Source organism: Hoplias malabaricus, chromosome 1 (assembly GCF_029633855.1).
Source record: "Hoplias malabaricus isolate fHopMal1 chromosome 1, fHopMal1.hap1, whole genome shotgun sequence".
Lineage (NCBI taxonomy): Eukaryota > Metazoa > Chordata > Actinopteri > Characiformes > Erythrinidae > Hoplias > Hoplias malabaricus.
The window spans coordinates 16,762,831-16,780,528 of NC_089800.1; the positions used below are offsets into that span (position 1 = coordinate 16,762,831).

At 39.1% G+C, this 17,698-nt stretch overlaps 1 protein-coding gene across 1 annotated transcript in view; it reads left to right on the plus strand.

The window, feature by feature from the left end:
• Nucleotides 1-968: 968 nt before the first annotated feature.
• LOC136664346 (polycystin-1-like protein 1) overlaps nucleotides 969-17,698 on the plus strand; it is a 28,144-nt gene continuing 11,414 nt past the window's right edge. Inside the window, exons 1-24 of the mRNA XM_066641488.1 lie at nucleotides 969-1,041; nucleotides 1,374-1,542; nucleotides 1,654-1,893; nucleotides 2,634-2,766; nucleotides 3,321-3,524; nucleotides 4,239-4,435; nucleotides 4,951-5,134; nucleotides 5,330-5,474; nucleotides 6,592-6,684; nucleotides 6,861-6,926; nucleotides 7,198-7,359; nucleotides 8,581-8,658; nucleotides 8,969-9,111; nucleotides 9,449-9,569; nucleotides 9,891-10,008; nucleotides 11,010-11,202; nucleotides 11,728-11,784; nucleotides 11,872-12,069; nucleotides 13,767-13,991; nucleotides 14,295-14,429; nucleotides 15,038-15,189; nucleotides 15,691-15,791; nucleotides 15,905-16,100; nucleotides 17,124-17,331. Of these exons, the coding sequence (XP_066497585.1) occupies nucleotides 969-1,041; nucleotides 1,374-1,542; nucleotides 1,654-1,893; nucleotides 2,634-2,766; nucleotides 3,321-3,524; nucleotides 4,239-4,435; nucleotides 4,951-5,134; nucleotides 5,330-5,474; nucleotides 6,592-6,684; nucleotides 6,861-6,926; nucleotides 7,198-7,359; nucleotides 8,581-8,658; nucleotides 8,969-9,111; nucleotides 9,449-9,569; nucleotides 9,891-10,008; nucleotides 11,010-11,202; nucleotides 11,728-11,784; nucleotides 11,872-12,069; nucleotides 13,767-13,991; nucleotides 14,295-14,429; nucleotides 15,038-15,189; nucleotides 15,691-15,791; nucleotides 15,905-16,100; nucleotides 17,124-17,331 (3,591 nt within the window). The remainder of the gene's footprint in view (nucleotides 1,042-1,373; nucleotides 1,543-1,653; nucleotides 1,894-2,633; nucleotides 2,767-3,320; nucleotides 3,525-4,238; nucleotides 4,436-4,950; nucleotides 5,135-5,329; nucleotides 5,475-6,591; nucleotides 6,685-6,860; nucleotides 6,927-7,197; nucleotides 7,360-8,580; nucleotides 8,659-8,968; nucleotides 9,112-9,448; nucleotides 9,570-9,890; nucleotides 10,009-11,009; nucleotides 11,203-11,727; nucleotides 11,785-11,871; nucleotides 12,070-13,766; nucleotides 13,992-14,294; nucleotides 14,430-15,037; nucleotides 15,190-15,690; nucleotides 15,792-15,904; nucleotides 16,101-17,123; nucleotides 17,332-17,698) is intronic.

Genomic DNA, 17,698 nt, shown 5'->3' on the forward strand with positions numbered 1-17,698 from the left:
TTAATTCAGCTCAGGCTCAGGTTACACGACAATTATATGCTTTGGGTTTTATTTTCCTCCTCCAGAGCTTTGTGTCCAGTCTGGAGCCAGAGACACAGACAAGAAAATATGCAAATGATGTGGTGACTGTTAAGAATATATTGTGTGAGAAGTAAATGGTTTTAGATGTGAAAAAACCCATGTACACCTTTTATATAAAATACTGACAGGTGAAGAGAGCAACAGTGAGAGAGACCTGGTCAAAGTAGCTCAGATCCTTGTGTTCATCCTTTTCCCTAGTCGCTTGACCTTTAGTTTCTACTGTGTGCAATGTGGTGCTGGTGTGGTGTGTCATTGCTGGTTTGTGCTTGTGTGTCACACCACTGACTCTTCAACTTTACCATTTTATTTAAGACCAAATTGATGTATAAAGTTAGAAATGTGAGAGATCTCAGAAGAATGTTGCCTAAAAAGTGTAAAAAATTGAAGCTAAAATTGCAATGCAATGTGACTGAATTTAGAAAGTGAACTATATGTAAATTGTGCTTCTCTTTGGACGGGTGTGAGATGTCCTTGTCAGGCTGGTGTTTATTTCACAGATCTCTGTAAGTTTTCCTGTCATTGTTTGTTGAAAGAAGTGAATTTACACACTGAGGACAAAGAACAGTTTGAGGTCTCTGTCTCACTTTTACATCTCTGACCCGAAAATAAAATGTTGGTCATTTCTTAGACAGACCCCCACCCCCTGACAGAAACTTAGGCCTATAGTCTACAGCAAACCTGCACTAATTTTCAGTATTTTAATAATCCTTATATTGATCTATAAGGCTGTGGAGTGTTTCACAAGGTTTGTAGTCAGGGAATAAAGACAGGTACTAGTGAAATCTCCTCCCACTTTCAGGTGGTCAGTGAAACTCCGCCCCCATTGGGCCTAATCTAATGTGTCTGTGGTGTTCTGTTGTGGTCAGTAAGAAGCTTTCGCGGTCAGGATGAAGCCGATGTGCACTCCACCTATTGTCCTCCTCATCTTTCTGCTGTACAGTGAGGGAGCCCCAGATGTTGGTATGATATCTGCACTTTAATTCAATATACAGACTAATAATTTACCTAATTTTTAAAGGGGAATCCCATCTAATTAAAAAAAAAATAATTTTTAATAATTCAGTGTCTGAGATGTAAACACAGTGATGGAGAGAGTTTGTTTAGTTGTGAAGTAGTTAAGTGTAAGGCCATTAGACACAGGTTTATTGCAGTGGTGGTGAATGGAACCAGGCGTTTCTGTGTCCAGAACACAGTAAAGAAGAAACAAAAAATACACTTTCTGGCTTCTCTATATTTTTCTTCACCCTACATTGCTGTAATACAAACGGTAATATGTGTGTGCATGTTCTCAGCTCTCCAGATCTCCACAGAGAAGCAAGTCTACGCCACAGAGACTGATGTTGAATTCTTGGCTGTGTTCGAAGACGCTGGTCCACTGGAGTTTTACTGGCGGTTTGGAGACTCCGAAATTGTTAGAACCACTTCCAGAACGTTCATTAAGAGGTTCCTCCTTCCAGACAGGTACACAGACCTATTTCACATGCACACACATCTGTTACTGAAGAATATTAATACAGATAGTGAAAGTGCAGGAGGGTCATGACCATGGCTCTGTTCTGTGCTGGTTTGCAGGTATAATGTAACTGTGCGTGTGTCCGGAGCTCGTGGCTCTGTGACCTCTGAGGTTTATCCTGTGGTGATTCAGACAGCTGTGCGTTTAAACAGACTGCTGTACCCTCAGTCAGTTCTGCTGGACACTGTGGTAACATTCAGCTGCAGAATAAACTCTGGCTCAGATCAGCTTTACCTGTGGAATTTTGGAGATGGCTCTCTGAGACACGGCCACAGCACTGAGCATCATGTCTACAACAGGTACATAATCACTTCCATTCATTTCAGTACAGTATCCACACAAGCGTTAACCTTTCACGGCAAGGCAATGGGGAAATCAACACTGACCGCATTTGATTCTTATATATGTATCATTTTTGTGTGTGTCATTGCTGTTGGAACAAAACCTTGTGTTTCCATAACCATTAATATAAAAGAAAAGGAAAAAATACTCTTATTATTAAAGAGAATATGGGACTTCTGGAAGAGCACAAACCTTTAAAAGAGAAAGGTTACTGATCTATTCATAGTGAAATTCTAATAAAATTGTGATGAATAACTAATGTCAAACACGGAGATAAAAGGTTCAGAGTCTCTGTTTTTAATAATATAAGATGATTTTTTAAATAAAACAGCTATATATGCTGGAATAATAATAATAAAAAAATATTGAATGTCAGAAAAATAAGCACATTCTACTTCTGCTGCAAACAGATTTTGTAACTTTATGTTATGTTACATTACACATTGTTATATATGCACTTCCATTTTCTTATAGATTGTTTATTTTTACATTTTTATATTCATTACTTTCTTATCTGGAATATATAGAACATGGAATATGAATTTTATTGTTTGGTGAAATTGCTTACTGTGAATAATTCAATAAAACTCTTCTATCTTGAATTATAAATAAAATGTATATCGTTCAGAAAAAGCCTATGTAACTGAAGAAACTTTTTATATCTATTCTTTACATTTGAACTCTTTATTTTCTCTAGAACAGGAGAATTCACAGTAGAAGTGACTGTGTTTAATCTGGTCAGTTCTGCATCTTTAAAAGGACGTCTGTTTGTAGTTTCTGAGCCCTGCCAACCTCCGCCAGTGAAAAACATGGGACCTGGTACGATACAGGTCAGAGAAACTGTGCATCATCAGCTCAAACTACTCACTCACAAGAGGAAAGACAGCCATAGCTTCCTCGTTTGTTCCATATCTGTCTTACAGCTTTAACCCTTATATACTCTGTCCTTGGGTTGATCCACCCACAGGGCAATGGCTATAAAATTACTTTCATTAATATTTATTAGTAATACTGATACATTTTTTTACTGTAGAATTTGATGTTTCATTAAACATGTTTTAATAGGATATAAATCTCATCCACATTCATTAATTTAATTTTATAATGTTATAATGTTATAATTTTATACATATTTTTATATTTATTCATAGTATTTACACCCTCTGTCTGAATGGTTTTCTTCTACCCTACCACTCAGTTTGATGCTACCAAATGTTGACCTGTTAGTAGTTAGTGTTCTCCTTCAAGCATGTTGAGCAGCAGTTCCCTAAAACTGTGGTGAAAACTGGCTGAAAAACAAAAACTCTGATAAAACCTTTAGAAACATAATCATGAATATTTAGAATGTAAATGTATAAAATGTATAAAATGTAAATATTTTCAGGTGTGGCGTTATGAGCCTGTGACCCTCGGAGTGACCTTCGAGTCTCAGATTCAGTGCAACATCTCCAGAGGTCTCAGATACAGCTGGACACTTTATACGCAAACTGGGCAACAGCTCCACATCCCTCACATTCACACAGACAGACAGAGTCTAAGTCTGCCACAGTACCTGCTTCATTATGGGACATACACCGCAACAGCGAAGGTTAATGTTTTTAACTTGTATTCAAAGCCATCTTCCTTGACATTATGAAGTTAAAGCAATGTTTTGGTGAGAAATCAAATGAGCCCAAATGAGGTCCACCTTCACTTTGTGGGTTTGGGATGTCTGCTTCTTTAATTTTAGCATGGAAGTCACAAAACTAATGTAGGTAATGAGTAATATAGAAAATATGGAGTAAATAGATCTTTATGCGTAACAATTCATTTCTATGGATTCAGTTGTGTCTCAGTTTCAGAAAACACATAATCCAATCTATTAGAGATTTGTTCCATATTTGCTTGATGTGAAATATCATTCATTGGTTAATATTAGCCTCATGTTAAGTGCACGTTAAGTGCTAGTTTCTTCACAGGTCCAGCTCCTGCTGATTTGGCCGTGTTCAAAACATTGAGGCTGTTGAACTAATTTCCATGATGTGGCTAAGAATTGCTTTAGAAACATATCTTATCCGCTGTTACAAATACAAACAAGAGTTTTATTGTTGGCAGGTGATCTACCAGGACGTTTTCAGGCAGAACCAGTGCTCTGTTAACCAAACACATTAATGCTAGTTACATTAGCCTTGTGGCTAAAGATGTTTAAAAGATTAAACATCTTTATAGATGTTTTGACAGAGACTCTCTATACAAAATATTTGTAAAGGTAGTTAAAGGTTGGCTTTTGTCATCTTCACTTCTCTGTCTTTTTTCCATGAAGGTGGAGATAGTTGGCAGCATAGTTTACAGTAATTACTCCGTCCAGATCGAGGTGATGTCCAGCTCTCCGGTCAGTGTCATCAGCCGAGGAACTCATGTGTTTATCAGCCGCAAGAACAACAACAATCACAATGTGGACAGTATCACTCTGGAAGGACACAAGTCATATGACCCAGACTTTCCTGATAATCCAGTCAGGTAAGAACGAAAAACCCAAACACAGTCGATAAATATATGTGTATATGTATTGTTAGTGCATTCATTTTGCTTTTATCCATGTTAATATCCTTAATAATTACGTTATTAATCTTATGAATTATTTTTCAGTATCTTCTACAAATGATTCCCTATCTGCCATAAATGGCTCTTTATCTGCTATAAATTATTCAGTATCTACTATAAGTGTTTTGGTACTTATTACACATTTTTCAGGATCTGCAGTAAATAATTCAGTATCTGCTGTAAAACATTCAGTATCTAGTTTTAATTATTCATAATGTGCTGTAAACAATTCCACAGCTGCCATTTATTATCTGCTATGAAACTACCTATAGTATCTAAACAATTTGTACTGAATTTAATTTACTGCATTCAAATGTATACATCGTTTTTCTATTAATTAAATACATTGCATTCAACAGTTGTTAAAACACATCTGTGTTGATTTTTGAGGTGATCTGAGGTTATTTTATGATATTTCTCCTCTCCTGCAGTTATAAGTGGAAGTGCAGAGCTGTAAAATCTGCTGAGAGCTCCTGTTTTACCAAGAAGGTTCTAGATAACTCCTCAGTTCTGACATTCCCTGTTAAGGTTCTTCAGCCTCACTGTGACCTCTTCAAACTCACACTGACCGTTCACAGCAAAAACCGCTCTGCGTCATCAGACGTCTTCATCACGGTGAGGTCACAACCAACCAGGTCAGCATTTACACTTTTAATCCCATCTTTCCTCTTAAAATGAATCACACACACACACACACACACACACAAACACACACACACACAAACACACATAAGTAGATGTAGCGCTTTGTTTTTCAGTAATGTAAATCATAATAAAGCACTGTTCTTATTCCTCTGCAGCCTTGTTCAGATTTTGTGTGAAGAGTGCCGAGGAAACTCTGTAAACTGGAACAAACTGTTTTCAGTCTCAGCGGAGTGTGAACACTGCCCAGAAACATTTACCTACAGCTGGAAACTGTATTTAGTAAACGCTTCCAGCAAAATCGACCATGAAGGTAAGAAGATTGTGGAGCACCATCTGCATTTATTTACCTTTTGTTTTTTTCATGGCGTTTTACTGAAATTTGGAGCTCTTTGATGTATGACCTTTATATATGAATTAGATGTTATTAGCTTTATTATAGGTAACATTAGTTCATTTCTCAAGTGCGCATTTATACAACTGTCATCCCTCTGTCATCTGGGGAAACTAAGTTTTAAAACCATGTTTGGTCACTAATAGCTCTTACAGAATGTATGAAATTGTTGTTGATCTCATTTTTGTTAGTGACAGTAGTTGTATTATTCTTGACGTAATTTACTTACCTGCTAACCTCCTTGTCCTCCAGTTCCGTTCTGCAGCAGCATGGACATAAACTTACTTTCAAAAGTGGAGGAAACCACACTTTTACATCAAATCCCTGAAGTGACCACTCAGACCTTAGATGTTCTCCACTCAGCTGTCCTCCCGAATGTTTACATGCACAGCTCCACAGATTCAGTTCCATCTGCTCAGAGACAGAATGGACTGTCCAGCAGTTATGAAGAGTTCTCTGATATTAATAACACTCATCACAGCATAGTGGGAGCATTAGAAATGGCCTCCACGAGCCTTTTCCAGCCTTTATCCAGATCAGAAGGGTCTCTGAGAATACACAGAAGGTCACAGAGGTCGGTGGGTTCTTCTGACTTTCTGCTTACGTCTGAAAGATCTGCAGGTACCACACTACATATTTTAATAGTTTCTCTCTAAGAGCTCATCTGAGGAGGCAGTTAAACTAGATTATGTTCACTTTGCCCCCCAAAAATGGCATAAATCACCAAAAAAATCTCCATTTTTTGTATTATGTTCTTGGAATATAATAAGGGTTTCCGAATTGTTCCAACTATACAAACAACTATAATTGATATAAACCATTTATATATAATGTGGTGTGATTTTAACTGTGTTATTATAACGACTGTCTGAAGGGTTAGTCGTCATGTGACCATTGGCGCCCCCTTGTGGCACCTTGCTTCATGTCTCAATGAAGTTGATTCATATAGCTGTTCAAATTATTAATTAAGATTTGTTTGAAGAATATATAGATGTGCACAGTTTTTAATCATGGTTCTGTCACTGTTGGTTGACAGCCACAGACGCCTCAGGAGATTTCAGAGAAGATTATTTTTCTCCAGATCTCTACAACATCCCGTCTGATTACTCCAGTGCTCATGGAGAATTAGGTGAGAACAAGTAAAGCTCAGTGCCAGAACTTTTACAATGTTACCAGGGGTGTCTTGACATACAGCTGTATAAACATTAATGCAATTTAGACGTAAGAATCTCCAGAGACTGATTTATAGGCTTCTTCTCTTAATTTTCTAAGAGTTTTGTCAACTTTATATGTATTATTTTCCAGATTATGAATTATTTCACTCTGAAATAGAGGAAGGGGACGGAGGGAAACCTGTTGGGCGTCCCACAGGTAAACAACACAACATTAAACAAACTGTAGCACAAAGATTAGTAAACAATAGCAATAACAATTATAATCATATTATTAATAATAATAATATAATTTTTTGTTGATTTAATTTGAAAACTTCAGTCACTGATTGCATTGTTTGGATGTTTTTTAACAAACAGATGAAAAGAAATGCTCAGAAGCTGTGTGGAGCGATCTGAGGTTGATGGAGGATTTCAGTGATTTTTTTTGTGATACTGAGTATGTACTGCTGTTTACTCTTTATTTTCAGGCCCCTATGATTTAGCTGAGTGGACCCCAGACCTAGAAGAGAGTAGGGGGGAGAACCTGGTGGACCCCAGTAGAGTCAAACCTGTGCTTTCTGAGAAAACACTGCTGGATCTGGACAGAGACCTGATCCAGCCCACACTGTTTCAGTCCTACACACTCACAGGTATCCAATGCTGACTGGGCTTTGTTTAGTTCTGTTTGGATTTACATTGATTTCGTTTACTACAGTGTTGTTGTTTTTCATACCTGGGCCTCATTTCTTTTCCTTCTCATCACATTCACTTTTCCAGGGGTAAAGGTGCTTATATTTATACCACAACATTCATTCATTCATTCATAGTCTGTAAGCCCTTTTTCAGTTCAGGGTCACGGTGGATCCGGAGCCTACCTGGAATCACTGGGCGCAAGGCAGGAACACACCCTGGAGAGGGTGGCATTCCTTCATAGGGCAGCACACACTCACACATTTACTCACACACTCACACCTATGGACACTTTTGAGTCACCAATCCACCTGCCAACATGTGTTTTTGGAGCATGGGAGGAAACCGGAGCACCCGGAGGAAACCCACCCAGACACAGGAAGAACGCACCACACTCCTCACAGACAGTCACCCGGAGGAAACCCACGCAGACACAGAGAGAACACACCACACTCCTCACAGACACTCAACCGGAGGAAACCCACGCATACACAGAGAGAACACACCACACTCCTCACAGACAGTCACCCAGAGGAAACCCACGCAGACAAAGGGAGAACATACCACACTCCTCACAGACAGTCACCTGGAGGAAACCCATGCAGACACAGGGAGAACACACCAACTCCTCACAGACATTCACCTGGAGGAAACCCACGCAGACACAGAGAGAACACACCACACTCCTCACAGACAGTCACCCGGAGGAAACCCACGCAGACACAGGGAGAACACACCACATTCCTCACAGACAGTCACCTGGAGGAAACCCACGCAGACAGAGAGAACACACCACACTCCTCACAGACAGTCACCCGGAGGAAACCCACGCAGACACAGGGAGAACACAACACACTTGTCACAGACAGTCACCCGGAGCGGGACTTGAATCCACAACATCCAGGTCCCTGGAAATGTGTAACTGTGCCACTACCTGCTGCACCACCGGGCTGCCCCACACCACACCACAATCATTAAAAACCTACAGGGTGTACAGTATTAATGCAGCTTGCAACTCTATTAAATATGGCAGAGTTAAAGCGAAAAGTACCAAATACTTTCCCCTGAGGTACACCATCACTCTGTGTGTGCTCTTATTTTTGTAAGTGCATGTAAATAATAATTTTTGTGTCTGTGCTCAGAGTTGATTGATTTTACTTTGTTTTATTGGAATGTCTCAGGGACCTCCTCCTCCATCATCACCTTCAAACCCACCACACTGAGACCCAAGACTCTGTACATGCTGGAGGTTTCTGCAAGTAAGTTCCTCCGAGTTATGTTTTTATGCTTTGGGATAGAGAACCTTATTCCTAGGAAGTTGGGACCATATGTGTCAGTGATTAGTGAGTTCATTTTCATATGTATTACATGTAAAACAATATTAATTCACAATTTTATTCAAATTTTTATTTCTCCAAAAGTGTATTTAATTTTTTGAAAAACATCTAGATAAATTACATTAAATAGAGTCAAATATAAATATTCATATGTGTAATATGACCAATAATTTGATTATGAAAGGCATGCCTTTCTCTCAGGACGTATCTTTATAAGTAAGTGTTATGTCAGGTTTTGAGAAAGTACTTCAGGGGAAATCTCAGCTGTTCTTCAGGACTCATTCTTCTCCGGATGGAACGGTGTGCCAGGTCCAGCCCAGCTCTGGCCTTGAGATTCACACACACTTCAGTGTGTTCTGCACCTCAGGAAAACAGGTCTGGTTTATAATTCTAAATGTTCTGATTGTTCTGTTCTCCTGAATGTCAGGATGCTTGTTTGCATCTCTGCTTTGTTTGTATTTTGTGGTTCTTGATTAATTCTGCATGTGATATTGGGTTTTGTCATACAGAAAATCAATTATTTTTGTTATTATTAACAGGAGTACTTGCATTAAGCCTAAATTAGCATTTTATACAATTTTATGTAAATTTAATCTGCAAACTTATTTACTTATGTAAATACTTATTAATTTATTAGTTTATTTCCTTTGTTTTAATTGTATAAGCCCATGTTTTTAAGTGCTTTTGTTGTTTCTTTTCTTTTTAAATTCAGGATCTGTTGTATGACTACAGCTTCACTGTGGGGAAATCATCAAAACAGCGTCTCTACGAAGGCAGAGATTTCCAGCACTACTTTTATCTTCCAGCGGGAGACCCTCACAGTAACCATGAAGGTAAACAAGCTCTGAACATGCTTTTTTTAAATGCTGTATGTATAATGTTATAAAGTCAACAGGAGAAAACAGAGCAATAAAATTATAAAGTGAAATATTTTATTCCCAGAGTTTTTATTCGAGGTAAAAGCAATTAAATCACTTGTTAACAGTTGCTATTGTTATGTGGATATTGTAAGGAAACTGCTATGGATTATTCTTGTTTCGTACTATATTTTAGCATAATTGAAATGGTCTATCTTTCCCATAGACAAAAGTGAACCTTGATCCTTAAATTTATGCAAACATGTTTTTAGCACACTTTTGTCTTTTCCAAAATAGTCACTGTCTACATTGAGATACGAAGCAGATTTGGATCAGCTACAAAACCGTGTCCCGTGACTGTAACAGTTCTGCCAAGCTTCCAGAGAAATTCCTCCTTTAATCCAGATCAGGATCTGTGAGTTTTGCAAAACCATTTTAACAGGAGAACATTTATTCCTCTAACAATTTACATGTACTAATTTTGTTATAATGCAATTTTCAGTAGTTGTTTCTTTTTGAGCTAGATTTATGGGTTTTGAGCAGTTTTGGACAGGAGACATATGCTGGACATGACAAATCTGTCCTCCACAATGCAGTGGATCAGCATTAGTTAGGTGTCTGAACCTTGATACATTAGGTTTTCTCTAGGGCTCTGAGGTTAATTTAAGACAACTGTACAGACAATATTCAGTTCAAGATGCCTGCTACCAATGTTTTAGCTGTGAGACACTTCATTTATAGATATAAATATCAGAACACCTACATTTAAATCTATTAGTGGTTTCCAAGCAGGCAGATTACTTGCTAATGTTGTTAGCTAATTTAGCATAATAGCTCTAGTGCAAATACAATATATACAGTACTGTGCAAATGTTTTAGGCACCAGAGTTTGAGATTTAAAACGTATTTATCTGAGCAGTAAGTATTTATTTGCTAAAAACAAACAAACAAACAAACAAACAAACAAACAACAAATAACACCCACCATTAGAATAAAACCAAATAACATTATTCCTGTGAGTGTGATACTCTGTGTGTGAATGTATTGGTTCAACATTCTCCAAATCTCTCCTCGTGGAGTCCATATTATTTGAGGTTATCATCCAGTACCTAGTTTTAGTGGTTAATAAATAATGATTTTAAATAATGTGCGCTGTTGATTTAACAAATTCATACAAATCAAGGAGCATCTGAATAAAACATTGTTCTTCAAACTCACACTCACCTACTACTTTATAGAAAAAAAAATCTTTTATTTCTTATTTGTTTTATATTATTATTATCTGTTTGTATTTACTGTGATTATATATAACTTTATACAAGCACCACCCTTACTGAGAAGTCTTAGGCACCTAAGATGTATATATTTTAACTTCTTATGAGTGACTAATGTTCTCTCTCTCTCTCTCTCTCCAGTTTTGTTTATGGTCTAGGTAATGTATCTAGCCTGATGTTAACGGGAAACAGCAGAGACATCATTAACTACGTCTCTCTCCTCACCACGGTGTTGAACCGGCTGAGTTTGGACCCAGAATCCTCTGCAAAACTCCAGACACAAATTCGTGCTTCTCTAATTTCAGCATTGTGTCATCTGACCGTCTCCAGCCAGGTACCAGTGACATAACCAGATTAAATCAGATGAAACACTTTCTCTGTGGCTCAGAGTAGCTATGATGCTGTTGTGACTCTGGGTTAAGATCTTAGCGAGCAATTAGGTGTTACAACTCCCAACATACTCTCTACAAACACTGATATCAGACAGATGGCACAGATAAAAAAAGTTAGCTATTAAAATATTATGGACAAATGTCACAATAAAATGGTTACAAAGCTGACATATGTGCAAGGGGCAGGACCACAAAGGAGGCCCACATTGGAACAATAATGACAAGGCAGGGCTAAGGCAGATACTATAGAAGAGACAGGAATCAAAACAAGAAGCACATGACAGACAAGGAAACAAAAACAGAGCAGGAACACATGAAACAGGGCAAAAGCATGGCTGGTTTTTACACAAGAAAACTGTTGTAAAGACTCATATGTTCATATATTAAAAGATAATCTGTAATTGAAAATGTTTATTGAGTTTCACAAAAAATACACTGTATTTTTTTTATACATTTGTTGCACACAGGATTTGTTGCTTGACATACTGCGCACGCTCACAGATCTTCTGAAAGTTTCAACCCAAGTGAGTAAAAATTAAAGCTTATTATAATTGAATTATGCCTTTTCTGTTGTGGATTGATCATTTTCCATGTGGTATATGTTTATGCAGGTGACTTTTGAGAGCGCCAACCTGGCAACAAAATGCATACATCATCTATCATCCCAAGGAGAATTCAGTTTGTCTGTGGATGTGGTTAAAAAAGTGGTGTTTGTCCTCAGTAAAGTCCTGGAGGTTCCAGTACCTTTTTCCAGACCTGGGTTCCACCTTAAACAAAGTATTCTTCACATCATCACAGACTCAGTGCTGGTAAGATCACTCTCACTGAATACATTGGTACCATTGCATGGGCTGAAACTGCTGGGTGAAGTATCCAAATTCATTTATGTCCAAACATTTCTGGACATCTCTTACATTTTGTGACGTGAGATGGTTTCCCATTATTTACACAGATACTTATTAATGAAATGAGATGCTCTGGAGCAGTTGCACATGAGCCTAAATTTGTCATGTTCAGCGGCAAGTGTTGACTAGAGTGGGATATATCCTGTGATCTGTTGTGCAAATAATCAATATCTTTGGGAGTGGTTGTCCTGATCCAGAGCTAATTGTCCAACATCAGCACCTGACTTCAGTAATGCATTCAGGCTGCTGTCAGATCCTCACAGAAATGTTTCAACATCAACTATAAAGACTTTCTAGAAAAGTGTAAACTTTACTGCACCAAAGGAGGAACAAATGTCCTATACATTTTATCCAAAAGTACGTGTGAGTTTTGGTTTAGATGATTTAAAAAAGGTGATTTTCATGATAGTGTTTGAGAACATAGGGTATTAATGTAGGTTATTAATACTTTATGTTTAGGTAATTTTTGCTGGAAATACGATAACTGTCAGTTACCATAACATAAAAAAGAGTGGGAGAATGTTTGGATTATGAATTATAATTATTTGATACCAGAGGCGATTGCTCTAAGACTGCAAGGGAAGCTCAGTTTCCCCTAAAATGTCAAAAAATAAGTGATCAAATATATACTGTTGTGTGTACATATCATTGAATAAATATGCACTACAATGCGCTCAACTTTTGCTCAGAATCAGCTTCTTATCACTGGTAAAGACGCGGCTTTCCTCTCAGTCATTCCCGCAGCTTCACAGTGCTTTAAACAGTGTGGACGCTGAGCGTACTTTTAGCGAAGCAGCGATGTGCAGCGAAACGAGACGAGTCATTGGATAAATGCTGGGCTTTGTCCCGCCCATCGGACGCTCAGCCTCTCTGGGGGTCTATGGGGCAGTGGGCTGGCCTCGGCTGGCCCGGACGCTCAGCTTCTGCATGATGATTGGATGATCTGTCTGAGGCTGAATCCCTTTTTGATTGACAGCAAAATGAGTGAATCAGCGATCCTTTGGTGTAAAGATCCGTGGAAGCAGTAAATTTTCATTCTGTTCTGAGTTGAACCGGAGACTTTCTTAATCCTCTTTGCGGCATTTTCTTTGTTGCTTTGACTAGCGACAAATCGAGCTTCTATTTCTGGTGGTTTTTTTTGTAGCTGCTTGTTATTAGAGACTGACTTCTATCACTCTTTCTGACTTCTATCGCAGTTTCTGTCCAGCGGGTGCTGCTGAGCCCCTCCACCATCACAAAGCACTCACAGGTGGAAACACTTCACATGGGCCAAGGCTGTTTAAGCAGCCTAGCTCTGCTGGCCATTGAGAGGACACTAGTCAAGTCCCTGGAAAAGACGCGTTGTTAGTACGACAGGGTCACAGACCATTTTCTTGAAAAGGAATGGAGGGTAGAATTTACGTATAAATAAACCGACGCATTTTATGATGTAGGCCGAAATTGACCTTCCCCTCCTTGAAAGACCAGCATCCGCCACTGTTCGATACACAAAAAACACACAAAACCTTATTTGTACATCTAATGTTTTAAATGTTTTTTCTTTGAGAAGACAGACTTTGCACTTTTACTCAGTGTTGTTTATCCTGTTTTTTTTATTCTAGATGTTTACACAGTCCAGTAGAGACCGAGAGCTCAGTGTGAACTCCACATTCATGAAGTTGATGGTTTGGAAGAATTACGGTTCAGCTGCAGTGAAAAATTTAAATATGACCACGGTTTACATTCCTGATTTACTGGACACAGACAAGGAGGAACAAACTTGCTTCATTACTCAACTCATCTCATACAAGCATAGCCCGTATCAGTGGGCCAGGACACCTACACAGGTAAACTACTGAATATCATCAGATCTGTTTTATAAAGAAATATTTTACTGCCCAAAAGCTGCTCATTGATAGCTCAATAAAACTGCATTAGAAAAAATGAGACGTGAGTCATTCATGTCCAGATATAAACAATGTCATCATTTACTGCACCAAAACTGAGAAGGTTCTTAGTGCTAATGAGAAATGGTGGAGTCCTGTAGTTATCTCAGCAACACTGAACCTAGGGTGAGACTTTACTTCCTCATTATATTGTCCTGTGCAGTCACTCTATGAAAGCCTTGTGTTTATTGTGGGGTTTTGCAGCTGAATAGAGACGTGGCTGAGATTAAACTCTTCAACTGCACCAGCAGAGTAGAGATCAGAAGGAGACACCTGTCCACTCCAGTCATCATTGAGTTCCAGACGCACGAGGAGGTAGATGCTCGTGCTGTTTATACTGTAAGTTTGATGTAGTATGTACAATTTCTGAAGTCTATATGGTTAGAGTCTATATGTAAATTAAGCACTAAAAGCAGTACTTTGGTCAAAATCCCACAAGCCCCACAACAGCATTCTCCCCCTGTCTAAACAGCCCTGTTCAGAACACCCACTTTCAGCACCTGTTCCTTTAAATGTGCGGCTCGCTGTTCACCACGATCCGAGTACAGAGCAGTGAGGAGTGAGGCGCAGAAGCTCTAATTTTAAGCCATTTTCACTTGGTTCTCTTTCTCCTCTTAAACATAGTGCTCTTATTTCTCCATGCTGGTTGTGCCTGTTTTGCTGCATTTAACCTTGTCTTTGTGCTCTCATATAAATGCACGTCCAGCTCTGTGATTGCACGGACTCAGACAAGAGGACGGAGCATTTCTAAAGTCTCTGCACTTGACGTCAGGAGCGTAGCAGGATCAGAATGGCTCGTTTTATCCCATGTTTTCTGACTTAGGCAGCACACACTAAACTGACTGGTTGATCTTGTATCACGGTGTGTGGTTTGGTGGGCTCCAGATCGGCACTTTAATGTGAATATGCACTGAACAAGTGATTTTTCATAACATGTCTTCTTTAAGAGGTATGAAGCTGTGGAGTTCACCCTTGTTCACTTTGAGGGCAACACACACCTATTCACCATCACACCTGAGCTCCTCCAGAAGAGCCTCCAGCTCACAGTGCAGTTCAGCCGACCAGGACAGCGACCGTTCCCCATCATGCTGCTCTTCAGGTGAGACATGAGGTCCGTCACAGCTATTATCTCTCTGATTTCATCAAATGTGAGAGTGTTTGACATGGGTTAAACTCTAGGTGCTTATATTTCTGTTACAAACTTGGTGAGTTTTAATGACTAAGTAGCTACACATGAGAACTGCATGCTAAGATCTTTTTGTTTATTGATGTCCTGCTAATCCACATGCAAATATGTTCATCTCAAGGGGTCAGTTAAACTCAAATTAGCCAGTGCAGAGTTATTTCAGGTGTACAAATAAGTTTTAAAGTGCATTTGTGTGACTTATAATTGTGATTTCAAACATTCAGCCACACTTTTTTCATGTTTTGGTAACTGTTGAGCAAAATATTATATGTTTGAATTTGGAATTACAATTATACACTACAAAAAAAGCTTGTCTAATATTTGAGAATATAATAATATTGTCCCATTTACAGGTGAAAGATAAAACAGACCAGCTACATAGTGTACATGACATCTCCTCTTGACATATTACAGGATGCATAAAAGACCGACACCTACTTTATACATCACACAGGAAGTATATCACTGGAAAAGAGAGAGGGTGCAGATCTTCCTCCCTTCTTCATCTCTGACAGGTTGGAATACTGTCCTCTGTATTAATCAAGTGTAGGATATCAGGCTGTACATTAAATATATGTTGAATTGCCATTGAAATGCTATCAATGTTATTTTATTGTCTGTCCGGCAGATGCAGGGATGGCCTATTTAATGCTCCTCAATGCAGATTATGATAAAGTTCCCTTCAATAAATACACAGCGAAGGAAGTGAATTACACACTGAGCATTGAGTCACTGCAGTGCTTATCCTGGGATGATCAGAATGACTGGACTCCTGAGGGCTGCACTGTTCTTAAAAGCTTTACCTCAAGTAAAATCAACTGCAGGTACAGCACACAGGCATTTCACATCGTATTTCATTTACTCCCCCATCATCTGAGTAACGTCTCCAGAATAGTAACAGTAATGGTCTTAACATTTCTCTTCAAATGGTGTAAAACAACAAGAACTGGACATTTTCAGAGGGAGGTACACCAGACAGCTATAACAGTCATTAAAATGAACTCCTAAATTCATTGTCCTTTGTCTCAGCTCCACTGACCACACAGGAGCACTTTGTAGTTCTAAAATAACAGGCTGTTGTTCTGCATACTTTGTTACCCCCTTTCCCTCTATTCTTCACCGGTCAAGACCCCAACACAGCAGGTATAATGTGGGTGGTGGGTCATTCTCAGTGCTGCAGTGACACTGTCGTGGTGGTGGTGGTGTGTTAGTGTGTGAACCTTTTAAACCCAAGCTCATCTGTTGCTGCATAGTTTGTGTTGGTCATCTAGGATGCTATCAGCTTGATGTTTTTGGTTCATGGACTATTCCTGATCTAGCAGTAACACTGAGGTGTGAGCACTGCTGTGTCTGATACACTAATACCAGTGCAACACACACTAACACAACATTAGTCAGTGTCACTGCAGCGCTTAGAATGATCCACTGCCCAAATCATGCCTGCTCTGTGGGGTCCTGAGTGCTGAAGAACAGGGGGAAAGGGGGCAGACAAAGTATGCAGACCCATAAGTATTGCAGAACCACAAAGCGCCCCTGTGTCGTCAGTCAAGCTAAGAGAATGGACAGTGAGTGTAGAAAGAGGAAGGTGACTTTAAAGTTATGGCTGATCAGCGTATGCTCAAACTGCATGTGCTGTAGATATTTATTGATCGTAGTGTTTTCGTTTATTGATCTTACAGTTGCAGCCAGCTGTCGTCATTCACCGTAACACATCAACTCCTCCAGAGTAATCACAGTGTTGTAAACATCTCTGAGTTTATCAGGTAGTATTTCTGTGTTTGTTTATGTGTCTGAATTTTAAACCGAGTCCTGATGTAAATGGTGGTCTGTCCTGTTGTGTTTTTCAGCTCTGGTGTGAGTCTGACCTCATGTTTTCTCATAGCAGCGACGGTGGCTCTGTACACGCTGCTGTTGGTCTTTAGTAAACTCACTGATATCCGCACAGAGAGGAGCTCAGGGACTTTTCTTCTGCCCGATAACCGTCCTTCTGACCAGTTCCTTTACGCAGTCACCATCCACACGGGGCTCAGGTCCAGAGCCACCATGACAGCAAAGGTTATAACACCTATTTAAATCCTGTTTAAATAGTAATAGTAATGTATGCCCTATGCATAATTTATTTACAATCTCTTCAGCATGAGCATTACAGGACATTACTACTGAGTGCACGTACTGGCCACTTTATTAGAAACACATTGTATATGTCCACTGTATCCAAAACACCCCTTATACATTACTTGCTGGCCACTTTATCAGAAACACCCCATTTTATATACTTACATTTCCTGGCCACTTTATTAGAAACACACCCCATGAACTTTACTGGTTGGCTGCTTTGCTGGAATGTCCACCCTTTTATTTACATTGCCTGGCCACTTTATGAGGACACTTTAATAGAAACACCTCCATTGTACTTTCACTG